Genomic DNA, 14,037 nt, shown 5'->3' on the forward strand with positions numbered 1-14,037 from the left:
GTATGGAGCTCGCGGCTTGAACAAATGGCATGTTAACCCCTTAATACCGGAATATATTTCTACTTGAAAGAAAAAAGTCGAAACTCTTATTTTGTAATGAGTAATTAAGTTTAAATGCGAACATTTTCAGGTTAGACTTTACCGTGACTTATTGACATTAAATGAAACAACAAGTTTATTGTTACCAGTCACCGTTTTATTTATTTCCACGACGCGTTTCAAAGGTTTAAACATCCATCATCGGGTGGATTTACATTAGTTAGTCTGACATTTGTGTGTGTGTTGTGTTACGATTTATGTTTACCATTAGATATCAGTTTAAGTTTTTGTCAAAAGTAATCCTAAACCATGTTCTGAAATAGTGTCTTGTTTCTCCACTAGGCAGTGCCACAAGTTCCTCCAAAATCGTAACACAAGACACACACAAATGTCATACTAGCTTATGTAAATCCACCCGATGATGGAGGTTTAAACCTTTGAAACGCGTCGTGGAAATAAATAAAACGGTGACTGGTAACAGTAAACTTGTTGTTTCATTTAGAGTAATTGTTATAGAGTTTGTAAGGTTAAATCCAAAATACATTATACCTGTCAAGTATAATTGGTTGTGCTGCTTATTTGCGACAACAAGCATTTGAGAAACTGATCAATTACAACATTCCATTAAGTGAAAGGTGCTTATTTAACATTTTGACGATACATTGACAGGATTTACATGATTAAACATGAAAAATGCCTGATGATATACATTTTAAATAGTTATCTATAACACAAAATAGCCTTATTCGTGAAATTCGTTAGACACAGATGAAAACCACACTTGTTAAACATGAATACTGCCTGTCCATTACAATTTGGTTTTTTACATCTTTGCCTTGTGTCTGTAAGCTGAGGCCAATGACCTGCTACATCAGTTCTGGTAGACTTTTCTGGAACCTCTTTTGTTGGGCCCTGAGGCTTCCTGCATAGTTGATCTGCCTCTATACTGGTTGAAGGCCCATTTCTCTTTTTATTTGTCATGCCTTCTCCGTGCTTGTTGAGTATCTCTGCTGTTCTGGATTTGAACTCTATTAGATCGTTTTGTTTATAACGGGAAGTTTGAAACTGTCATCTTCTCTTCAGATGGTACTCGAGCTTTTAAAATCGGCATTAGCATTTCGTGAAACATGAAACCTCGGTGTTTCATAGGTAATAAAGTAAATACCTCAGAATATTAGAAGTTGATTAGAATTTTCACATCGTAATAAAAAAGAAATGCAGTCAGTCAAAAACAGTGTTGAGGTCGGATATTCATGTAAATAATTGGAAACTTGCAATAAATTTTGTATAAGTAAATAATGAGACACTATTTGGCATTGAAGTACTCTGGTGCTAAAGATAAACTGAAATATTTACTTTCACTTCACTTGATTTCATCGCCTGCATGCTCCCACGAAGATACACAAACGCGGAATGATGTGTATTTTACATTATAGTATTTTCGAATTCACCTGTACGTGCAGCTAGTTTCGTGATCTGAATCACGTTACAGATACTAAAGAACAAAGAAATAATTTTCAGAAGTAATCTTACCTTCGTACCTAGCTGTAATGGTCCGAACAACAACTTATCGCGCGCGCGCGCGCGCGCGCGCGCCTGTGTGTGTGTGTGTGTGTGTGTGTGTGTGTGTGTGTGTGTGTGTGTGTGTGTTTGGTGAACAAATGCGCGAAAAGTGTGTCGCTCTAGCAGTAGCTGAAACATTCAGGAGATGTCAGAGGCGTCGGTAGCTTCGTATAGAATCTACACTGCCATTAAAAAAACAATTAATCTTCCATTTATTAGCGTCGCTTTGATATGTCGCGAATACGCGCTGCTCGGCATTAAGGGTTAACCAGCTCCTCCTTTGCATATGCGCAATCGTATTACTGGAAGAATGTAAACCTGTATGACTTGACACAGAGAGAGTCGTAAAACAGACAAGTTCAATTTCTAATTTGGTCAGTGGTTTTACGTGTACTGTATTAAGATCTTGCAGCTTTGCTCCATAGTCCAAGTTTTCTGGCGTCGGAACCACATTTTTCTACTAGGGGCATTTGGATCACTGATGAGTGGTTTTGGAATTCCAGCTCAACCTACAATTCCCTGTTTATGGAGTTCCGATCGTGTTGCTTTGTTCTGACAGGGTCTGCGAGCGCGACATTCAGTTCTGTAGTGACTTAGAGCTGTCGTTCTACTTACTTTCCGTCACAATCCTGTTCGTCCGCGTTGTGACTTAGCGAATAATGTTTTTCCGCCTTTCCCTATATGTGGCGCAAGTCTTCTATCGGTGCCTTTTGAAACACCAAACATTTCGGTACCCTTGGTTGCGTAGTCATCCACCATACGAACACCAACAATTTGCTCACTTTCGAATTCACTTAGCTCCGACATAATGCACTCAAAACTACACGGAACACTGTTCTAACCACGACTGATACTTGCAATGCTTAGAAGACACTGCGCAGTGGCCGCTCGTGGTCAAATACAACATTGCAACCTGCACTCTTGGCTAACATCTGCATTTATGTTCGAGCATGCATTTCTCGCTGTTTTTCCATATTTTTGTCCAACCTATGTAGGTAATTGTTCGTGTGTAGTGACCTAGATATCGAGGGACGTCGGTCTCTTCCTTCCATTCATTGAAAAATGGAAAGCTTCTCTCCGATAATCAATATCGATTTGGAGAGCATCTTTGATGCAGGACGCAGCTCCCACTCTTCACGTTCAGTACCTGGCCTATCGTGGACGCAGGCGAAGAGTCAGTCATCGCAGGTTTCTAAATACTGTTAGAGACAATATTAAATTTTCGGTTTTTAAAGATAACGTCTTACTAATTATCTTTCGAAAGCGATGTCGTTTAGAATGAATAAGAGAAATTAGCTGTACGTTTGACGAATGACACAGCGCGATTCCTTTTGCCTTGAACCCTAGCAATGCCAACGCATTTTTCATGATGTGGATTACAAAGGGAGTGGGCGGGTTTGAGAGGGAGGGGACGGTAGGTACTTTATGCATACCCCAACAAAATTAAAAAAATTAATTGTTGTTAACTTTTATTCACAACATTCTTTTTTAAAGAAATACTGTTGTGTAAGTAGGATCCTGAATCTAAAAATATTGAATACGACATACATTGTGAAGCGTGACAACTACTACTAAGACTTACGCTTTTGGGTTGAGTTTAACTGAAGAATTTAAAACATTTATGGAACGTGATAAATGACATCATAAAAAACTATAAATATATTTTTAAAATTTTTAAAATAGAGTGTACCTGACTAATTACAATATTTTCAAATGGTGAGGGTAAATAACCCCCCGCCCCCCCCCCCCCCCCCTTGTATTGCGAGGGTTAAGCGTTGTCACCACTCACTGTACTCCTCCATACTTTCTTGTATACTGTCAGATTGCTTCCCAATTCCACTGTTACACAGCTTCCCTCAAAACTTAAACGTCAACTCCGCTCATCGAGTAAAATTAACAGATAAAGAGAGAGACAGAACTACACAGAGAATCGAAATCTTAACATCGAGCATTCTAAGCCAGCTTTCTATCCACCACATTCAGTACCATTACAGTGCATTGATTTTAGATACTTGTCTTTCAGGTGATTACAGATTCATTTTTGACATCCTCTTTTATGGAAACTATGCGCAGGACGATATCTACTGACATTTTTGTAGCACTAGTATTCAACGAATACCGCTGTGATGTCAGTGTGTCCTAGCTTTTCTTCCCCATTTATTTGAAAGAGCTATAGTGAAGCGTTAAACTTTTTCATTGCCTGTCAGCTGTAAGCTTTGTATAAGAGATCATTGTGGCTCGCCGAGGCCAAAGGATGGCATACGACAAAGTTCTTGTTCGTGCATCTGCCATTACGGGCCGTATCGGCGTCAGAATGTGTCGTATGGCCAAGTTGTGAAGTTTGAACTAGATAAACTGAATATAGTGCTTTTAGTATCACACAACTACAATTTATTGTGCAAATGTGGGTGACAAGTCCGTTAGGAATCAGGTTAGCTATAAGCCTAGCAGTGGCCCAGAAAATGTGACTTAACTCCTCTGCATGCCAGCAGCATGCAGGCTGTTGTGGCCGAGCGGTTCTAGACGCTTCAGTCCGGAGCCGCGCTGCTGCTACGGTCGCAGGTTCGAATCCTGCCTCGGGCATGGATGTGTTGATGTCGTTAGGTTAGTTAGGTTTAAGTAGTTCTAAGTCTAGGGAACTGATGACCTCAGATGTTAAGTCCCATAGTGCTCAGAGCCATTTGCATGCCAGCAGCAATTCATTGCATCGCAATATTGTAGCACTGATCTTGCCGTCTGCTGACAGACGTCTGGCATCTGCAACACTGTGTACTGCGTACCGTGTACCTGTGTTGAAATAGGACTGATAGCGATTCAGATTTTCTCTGGCTACAAAGGGTTCGACAATACAGCACGTTCACAACAAACATATTCTGATGAGTGTTTCTTCAGTTTTGACTGCAATGAAACGATCGCCTTTAGTGCACTACACACGAGCCATTGGACCATTGAGTATCATGGGAGATTCTTGCCCATCCAACGTGCAAATATTCTCAATTCATGAACACTAAAGCAAGGAAATTGTAGAACCGTAGGCTCATTTTTGGATTTGTATTGCACTAAAAGAATACTTGTTCCCATACTGCGAGTAATACTCAAATCTTAGACTCTGGTCTACCAATTCTTTTAAAATATTGATAACTGAACTTGTCTGAGATTTCGTCTGTTGCATACTGTAACACTCGTCCAGGAGATAGAAAAACTGACTTTGGACTTGAATAGGAGCTATAAGAGTTATCATTTTTCAGGATCAGATTCAGAGAATCGATCACGCAGTATCATATTGTTTGGTTGCTTCGTCATATTTCCTTATGCGCTGTGCGTTTTAAAAATCAATTTCTTTTCTAGGAAAGTAAAACTGTACAAACTAACCGTGACTTTCATACTGATAAATAGGGTAAATTGAATAACAGTCAAATTATATTGTTAAATAATTTCGTCTATTTTGTGCTTACAGGACTGAGTGCTTGCCAAGAGAAAAGCTTTATCTTTTTGAGGAAGGAACTGCCAGTGAGGCTGGCAAATATAATGAAGGAAATTCACCTTCTGCCGGACAAATTGCTGAAGACGCCTTCAGTAAATCTCGTAAATAACTGGTACCTGATGAGCTTCGAGGAAATTTTGCATTTTGAAAAAGCCGACGTGAGTCCTGCAGTGCTAGAAAGGTGAGATCAATCACATCTTTTCTTTTCTTTGCTGTTCTGTATTAAAACTCCGTGCCTGCGCTCCATGTTCCAATTAAATACCTTAGTCTATCCGCTCCCTGTTCCATTACAACATGCTACAGTTTTTTTAATGAATTTTGACATACAATAAGGTTCATACTGAAGAGACCTATATTTCCGAGAAATTTGTGAGGACTTAGCAGATGACGTTACTGTTAGTTTTCCTGTTGGCGAGTGATTGTCTTTCATTATGATATTAAGAAACAACAAAAAGTGCTACTACTAGTACTACTGTATCCATGTCTCAAGATTTTCTATAGTGGCCCTAGATCACTTCAAGTGAACTGTATAATGAGTCTGTTTTAGCTGTTCCCTGATAAAAACTGCTCAAAAAAATCTTTTGCACGTCCTTCATAACTTACATAATGTATGTTTTTTGATTGTAGACCCCTACGCATAGACAACTATATAATGGAGGTAAAAAGAAACCTTCGTTTTCAGTGCAATTCAGATGAGCTCGCTCTGTGTCCAGTCGTGAAAGAAGCACTGTTCACTCTGTCATCATCCCTGGAAGAATCATTTCACACGTACACGTTGCACGTATTGCTAATTTACCGTAAGGAAGGTTATCAGCAGCAGAAGTTGCCCACCGAATTGGCGTATAACACAGCGACGTCATTCGAACATTCACCCGCTATCGAGGGACGAAAAATATTGAAGATCGGCGGCGTAATGGTCGCCTGCGGTCAGAAACAGCAGCTGTTAACGGCTACCTACAAAGTGTGGCTCGTAGATAACCCGGGGACAACGCAACAGAACAGCGCACTGCCTTTTAAGAGGCAACTGGGTCGACTGTCGACGCAGGCAGTACGCAACCGCTTCCACACGATTGAGTCGGGTTGTCTCGCCACCGCTGTCCGGCACGACTCCAAACACCTCTTCGGCGTGGCATATCACTGACTGGAGTAGAATTGTGTACGATGATGAGTCCTGCTTCGAAACGAGCGTTGAAGACTAGCGAAGACGTGTCTGGGGACGCCACGGACCAGCGGTGGGATAACAACGTGACTGTTGCTCGCCGTACAGCCCAGCAACCAAATGACGTGCCATTTCTTTTCATAGTAGGAGCCCTTTGATTGCCATCAGCGGCGCCCTTACAGCACAGCGGAATGTCAACGTTATTCTTGTCCGCCCCCAATAGCTGAATGGTGCCGGCACGGTAGCTCAGCGTGTTCGGTCAGAGGGCTGTATGCTCTCTGTAATAAAAAAAACTGAGTCAAGGAATCAACTTGAGCGGATGTCTTGTGACGTCCGCCCAGACCAAACACAACGAACTATATCGAACCAAAAAAAAAAAAATCAGCGTGACAGACTGCCGTCCTGAGGTGCCCGGGTTCGATTCCCCGCTGGGTCGGGGATTTTCTCCGCTCAGGGATTGGGTGTTGTGTTGTGTTCATCATCATTTCATCCCCATCCGGCGCGCAGGTCGCCCTATGTGGCGTCGAATGTAAGACCTGCACCAAGGCGGCCGAACCTACCCCGTAAGGGGCCTCCCCGCCAATGACGCCAAACGCTCATTTCCATTTTTTACGCCCCCTTTTGTTGCCCTTGGTGGCAAACCATTATGGGCTTACATTTCATACGGCAAGAGTTTCTACTACTTGTCTTAATGGCTGCCAAATCCACCCTACCTTGGCCAGCAAGGTTGGCGGATCTCTACCCCACTGAGAACATTCGGAGAAATGCGGGCAGGGCCCATCAACCATATCGGGACAAAATTTGTACGATATCCCTCAGGATGATACCCAACTGCTCTATCAAACAATACCAAATCGAATAACTGCCTGCATAAGAACCAGAAGTGGACCAACGCGTTATTGGTTTTCTCAGTTTGTGAACCTTTTTCTCTTGAATAAATCATCCAATTTTTCTGAAATTTTTCTCATTTGTTTGGCTGTAAATGTACGTTACATTTACCGATTTCCGTCCCATTCGGATAATTCCTTTGTGTTTTTTAAGGATTGTGTGTGTAATTTAATAAGGCGTATTTCATTCCAAAGTCACCTTAAATCGATTCCGGTGATACGTAACTGGAGCAAAACTTTTATTGAGCATTTAGATCAAGCAATACATTGTTTTCGTTAGTATCTTCCACAAATTTGGGTTTTACTTCCTCAGAAAGAGGAAGAGTCGCAAGTTTATTTTCACTTATAGTGTGCTTCATCATTTGCTTAGCTGTTGGCAGCTACTTCAGGACTGGGAACATTTTAAGACCAGTTCGTCAGTACTGCTTCGATAGTTCTGGTTTATTGCCGGTTCAAGTAGTGGACATAGAGTTCTACACTGGTTAAATTTATACAGCTTTGATCTATAGTGAGTATGTGATATCCTGTACAGTACTTTATAACAGAAGGAACATTTTTCTCACAACTTTTAATCTTAATATACAATTAAGAAGATTCTGACAGCATAAACACATAAAAGACAGGTATTTTATGAGGTTATCGTAACACTCACGCAATTACTATTTTTATAACACCTAATGGCAGTTGGAATTGGCAAGATTCTATGAACTGTAAGGAAATTGCAAATTTTTACAACAAATGTAAGAATTAGATTAAATATACCATTCATGTTAAGTGTACAAAAGTTTCATATTATACATAATCTAAAATATCGTGTGCTATAAATACTAAATGGACTGTGTTGGAGATAGCACAAACTAGACTATTTGGAAATATATCTTTATATGGATATGGTGTCTGTTCTTTCGGACATGTACGAAAGAACAGACACCATATTCATATAAATATTTAGTTCTGGCAATACCGGCCATGACCTTTTTCTTCTGTGCGGATGCTCACACTTTCCCTGAACTCTTACGGGACTTGGTAAATGTCTTCCAGGAGTAATCAGTGTGGGACACTACGAATGTAGTGTGTTGACATACAAGGTGAGAATGTGGGTCTGGCGGGAGGCGTGCGCGAGGTAGTCCCTATAGTCGCACTATCCTCTGTGTCCTGGGTGGCTCAGATGGATGCCGGCACGGTAGCTCAGCGTGTTCGGTCAGTGTGTTAGCTGCCCTCTGTAATAAAAAATACTGAGTTAATCGATCAACAACGAACTTCAACAGATGTCTTACGACGTCCGCCCCGAGCAGATGCAACGAACAAAAGCGAACAAAAATGAGATAAAAAAAAAAGATGGATAGAGGGTCTGCCATGTAAGCAGGAGATCCCGGGTTCGAGTCCCGGTCAGGGCACATATTTTCACCTGTCACCGTCAGCAGCTGAATGTATCAATATAATTCTAATTTATTTGGAAATAGTTACAAGCTGTTTCATGTGAGTGGTTATAGGGCCATTACTTCGATTCAGGGTTCTGACTTTAGTTAGATGTGCACTTCCACTGTAATAATACTGAACTATGTTAAGTTTTTAAGACAGTTTCAAAAGACGATATTTCAAACTTTGACTGAAATGATATTTGAAGAAGCGGAAAAGAAAGAAGAAAAAAAAAAATAAAGCGTACACTCATTTCGTAGCAGAATGAGACATACAAGGAAATCGTAATGAAGATTTTAGAGAAATCGATACTAAACCGAAAGTAACTGAAAGCTGACATTGCAAATAAAAAAGAAAAGTCTCACTGACACGAGTGAACCGCAGCTGACAGCAAAATTGCTAATAAAAGTCTAAAGATAGAATTTAAAAACAATTAAAAATATACATTTTAGAAAACATACGCCAAAGTATAATTTTGGGCAGAACAATGTCAAATAGTAGAATCATCAATAATTTCAACCTTGAAAGAAATAGAAAACTTCTGGAAGGAACATTAAAATAAAGTTAATTATCGATTATAACAATAAAATATTAACTTAAAGTATGGGAAACGGTAGGTTAGACAACAGTACACACTCTTATTCATATCCATGCATTTTGAGAAAAGGAGAGGAAACTTACAAAAAATTACCTTAAGCCGTCGAAAAAACACCCATCAGCCTAATTTCTAAAAATATTATACTGTGTGTGACATTATATTAGACTACTCGCCGGAAAAATTTTACTGCTGTAATTAACTTATACTGGTTGTAGATTTCAGAAATGCATGATATGTATAAACTTTACAATTTTCATGACTTCCATACTTTTTTCAAAAGTCCGGGACTTCTTTATCAATACCCTTTGATCATCCATTTGTATAACAGAGGTAAAAGAAACCTGCATTCTCAGTGCAGTGCATCATAGCTCCAGGCTTTGAGATTCCAACATGCTATTGACCACACTGTCCAGGAATGTGTGCAACATTAGTATCATGATATGTCTATAGTTATTGAGAACATACAACACCAAGGCCACTTTGCTTTGTGACCAAACCATTAGAAAAATGCAGTAGATGATGAAAGACAATCATCCAGGCTAACACTGTTGAATTTCAATGTAATGTTATCCCGGTACTTCCATATACTTTGAATGAATGGGAATATTTTGTACGCAGAATAACGTATCATTATATGTCCCAATTAAACGCTGTATAAACATAATTAGCATTTAGACTTAAATGTTAACCTATTCTCAAGAAAATTATACTTATGCATATTTTTGCCAAAAAGACGTGCGCGCGCCCACACACACACACACACACACACACACACACACACACACACACACGAAATAAAAACACATGTAATATATTATTAATATGTTGAACCCATCAGGTGCTTTCCTCTTAAAATGTTGGTCGTCTTCATTCTTTTGCAGAAGATTCAATGTAACTGAGACTGTGAAAGATTATTATATATGCATATAGCCTTTTTTTTTCATTTGCAGCTGCTTGCAAATGCTTTTCTCTACCACTTAACACGTAAGTTAAAAATCGTCACAGTCTGTAGATTACTTTTCATTGTTATGATATTCTCTTTCACAGACACCTTCTGTTGTTACTTTCTTACGACTTCTACAGTGTACACTATTGGAAACTGATGTAATATCCTTAACATAACTACTAATTTCAGTAAAATAAATATGCATTTAAATTTTTTAGTAATAGTTATTAATATAGTGTACTACTGCCTGCTATAGGATTTTTCTCATTTGTATATATTTCTTCTTTCTGTCAACAGTTTTTTCATTCCTTTTGTATCATATAGAGTTTTCTTGATACTATGTTTTTAGCAAATATAGCGACTTCTTTAGAGAAACTAATTCAAAGGTTAGCTAGAAAATTAATGTGATGTATATATAGTTCAAAGTATCGTTCAGCACATAATAATGTGACACCCAATTAGCATTTTCGAACTTAGGGTAGTTCTTCTACTTTTATAAATGTTTTCCACAACAATACGATTTACCGAGCTTAATTTCACTGTGTGTTCTAAAATATAATTTCTGTCGGGAATGAACTCTTTATTGCATAATTTTGCTCTGTCTCAATCATATGTAGCCTAAATACGACTTAATAGATTGAAAAATGCCTCATAAATTACATAAAATACATTAGAACTTTCATAGTTTTGTTGTAACTATTGAGTAATAAATGCTTTTGCCATGGTATGATCGAAGAAATTAAGAACATAATTCCTATTCTGTTCTTTCCTCCTTGAATAGTAACGTATGTAACTGATACCAAAATGTTTATATTAAGTGTTCCTTTTACAGAAGGCTGTTGAAAATCCATATTTTGTCATAATTTAAGTGAAGTTACTTCAGTTATTCCAGCATAATTACTGAACATAAAGTGTTCCCGTTAACGTCCTTAAATGACGTCATTTTCACTTTCAGCTGTCTTTTATTGCAGTTTCACCTTTTGTGTCATTTTCAAGCATAAAAATTGCAGTCATATTATGGCATAGAAGTAGATTTAAAACAACGTACTTGTAGGGCTGTGTCAGTTTATCGCACGTCATTATAAAGGACTGAATTGTTAGAGGAATTGACAGATTAGTGACTGGAATCAAGGGAGTTGTGACAGTCGGACGTGAAACCGGAAACTGTTCTATTAAGCCAGCCGAATGGTTCCCGCCTAGTAAGTTAAGGTCCTGAAAATCGAAAGGACGGTAGCAAATTGTTGGAGAAGGCTTGCGAAGATAGCGGAAATGGCAGTGTTGTCACAAAATGATCGAGAAAAAATGTAATGGCCTGTTTGGTGTATGTGGAGTTAGAGCCGTTGCCACAAAGTGACAGCACATACAATGAAAATATGCATTCAGGTAATAATATTGAATTTGTGTACCTTGACGAAGATGCTTTGGCTGCAGATATCCGAAACCGATAGAGGCCGCAGAGGCTTAAAGCGGGAACGGCAGACATGGCGCGTGCCCTGGGCGTTGCTTCCAGGGGAGCGCAATTTTATGACGGACGAAAGCAACGAGGAGGGATGAAAGAAAAGAGGAAATGATATTTTTAATTGGAAAATATCCATCAGTAGCACATTGCCGCATACAGACTTGTGGGACATCTATTCGGATTTGCGAGTGAACTGATGATGGAGGCGGTTGTCGATTCGGCATCAAAGTGATAAATTCTGATGTGCCACACGAAACGTGATAGGAGTACTGACGTTCAAGCTTTATATCAGCCACCCAGTAGATTACATTGTTAGCTTTATATCAGCCACCCAGTAGATTACGTTGTTAGCCAAAACAAATAACGTCTGGTGTATGAAGAAACAGATATCGGAAGAAATTGATTTTGTATCTATAATTGCCGTGACACTGGCAATTTACTCCAAATGTAGATGATCAATTAAATTATCTACATCTATTCTCCCCAAGCTATTTGAGCGATCCCTTCCCTGTTTCGTTAGCAGATGTCTCGTGAGAATGAGTGGTTTCGTCTCTGATTTCTGATTTTCTCGTTGTGGCCATTTCGCGAGACGTACTTGGGAGGAAGTAATATGTTGCCCGACTCTTCCTGGAACGTAAGTCCTCGGAATTTTTACAATAAACCTCTCAGTGATGCACAACGCCTCTTTTGTAGCGCCTACCTGTAACCTGGTAAAGATCCCAGATTGATGTGCAGTACTCAAGAACCGAGCGGAGAAATATTTTCTAAGCCAATCCTTTGGTGGAGAATTACACTATCGGTGAAAAGTTTTCGATCACCCACGATAAAAGCTATATACTTTATTTCAGTGTATATACACATCGTACAAACTAGTAGATCAACGCAATAAATATTTTCTCTCTCCATCATTAAGTTTGGTTTTGATTTTAAAAGTTACACTCTTTGCCCTCAGAACAGCTGCACAAGCTCTTGGCATTCTGTGAGATAAGATTTAATAGTGTGTTTTTGTATTTCGTTCCAACATGTCCCTAAATTATTCCATAGACCTTCAACATTACATGACCTTAGTTTTGTGACACCCCCCCCCCCCCCAGTCGAGTTCATCCTATAAGAGTTCAATGAGATTTAAGTGAGGTGACTGGCTTGGCCAAATCATATTCTTGAGTTCCCCACACTTACCTCTTCTATTGACGTACCCTCTGCACAGTTTAGAGACGTGTTTGGAATCACTGTCTTGCTGCAGAACAAGCCCACGACCAACAAGTCTCATGGCAGATGAAACAGCATTGTTGATAATTATGCCGTGATATCTTTCCTTTTTTAATCTTCCATTAATCCACTCCAGATAACCGACCTGCAAAACATCGCCACACCATATGCGACCCTCCACCATCTTCACCATTGGCGTCACACTCTGCCTCTTCATACGTTCCCCACGAAGTCGACGAAAAGACACTCGACTATGGCTTCCAAATACTTCACACTTAGATTGTTCCATGTACGAGGCGTGTTTTTTAAGTAAGTGCCGTTTTGATATTTATAAAAAGACGTGCTAAGATGTCTCAATAATTTTATAATTTTATTTGTACACGAAAGCCTGTACCTTAATCTACTTTTCTACATGATTTCCGTCAATATTGAGGCACTTGTCAGAACGTTGTACCAGTTTTTGAATACCCTCCTCACAGAAGTCTGCCGCATGACTTGTTAACCATTGCATGACCACTGTTTTGACATCGTCTTGAAGACGCTGACCGCCCAGGTGTTTCTTCAAGTGCAGGAACAGATGGTAGTCACTGGGCGCAAGATCGGGGTGGTACGGAGGATGATCTAGAGTTTCCCATCGAAATGATGTAATGAGATCTTTGGTCTGATTCGCCACTTGCGGACGGGCTTTGTCTTGCATCAAAACGATGCCCTTGCTCAACTTCCATGGACTGTTGCTTTGATTCTGGTGTGACGTAGGCCACACATGTTTCATCGCCCGTAACAATTTGGCTTAAGAAATCATCACCGTCGTTGTGGTACCGCTCAAGGAAAGTCAATGCACTGTCTAAACGTTTGGTTTTGTGCACATCAAATGGCTCTGAGCACTATGCGACTTAACTTCTGAGGTCATCAGTCTCCTAGAACTTAGCACTAATTAAACCTAACTAACCTAAGGACATCACACACATCCATGCCCGAGGCAGGATTCGAACCTGCGACCGTAGCGGTCGCTCGGTTCCAGACTGGAGCGCCTAGAACCGCACGGCCACTCCGGCCAGCTGTGCACATCCGTCAATACTTTCGGTACCCAACGTGCGCACGATTTTCGGTATTTAAGTGCTCGGTCACAATGCCATACAAAACACTGTAGGAAAGTCATCCCACAAGGAGGAAATCGTAAAGCGTCTGTTTTTTCTCACCTTATTGTCCACTTCCTGCACCGAACTTTCATTAACGACCGAAGGACGCCCACTCAGTTGTTCATCATGCACATT

General features: G+C 39.9%; 1 protein-coding gene across 1 annotated transcript in view; it reads left to right on the forward strand.

Annotated features, from left to right (window-relative positions):
- The window catches only part of LOC126183183 (pyruvate dehydrogenase (acetyl-transferring) kinase, mitochondrial), a 361,965-nt gene that overhangs the window by 244,357 nt on the left and 103,571 nt on the right, over positions 1-14,037 (forward strand). Inside the window, exon 2 of the mRNA XM_049924914.1 lies at positions 5,060-5,267. Within this exon, the coding sequence (XP_049780871.1) occupies positions 5,060-5,267 (208 nt within the window). The remainder of the gene's footprint in view (positions 1-5,059; positions 5,268-14,037) is intronic.

Source organism: Schistocerca cancellata, chromosome 4 (assembly GCF_023864275.1).
Source record: "Schistocerca cancellata isolate TAMUIC-IGC-003103 chromosome 4, iqSchCanc2.1, whole genome shotgun sequence".
NCBI classification, from domain to species: Eukaryota; Metazoa; Arthropoda; class Insecta; order Orthoptera; family Acrididae; genus Schistocerca; species Schistocerca cancellata.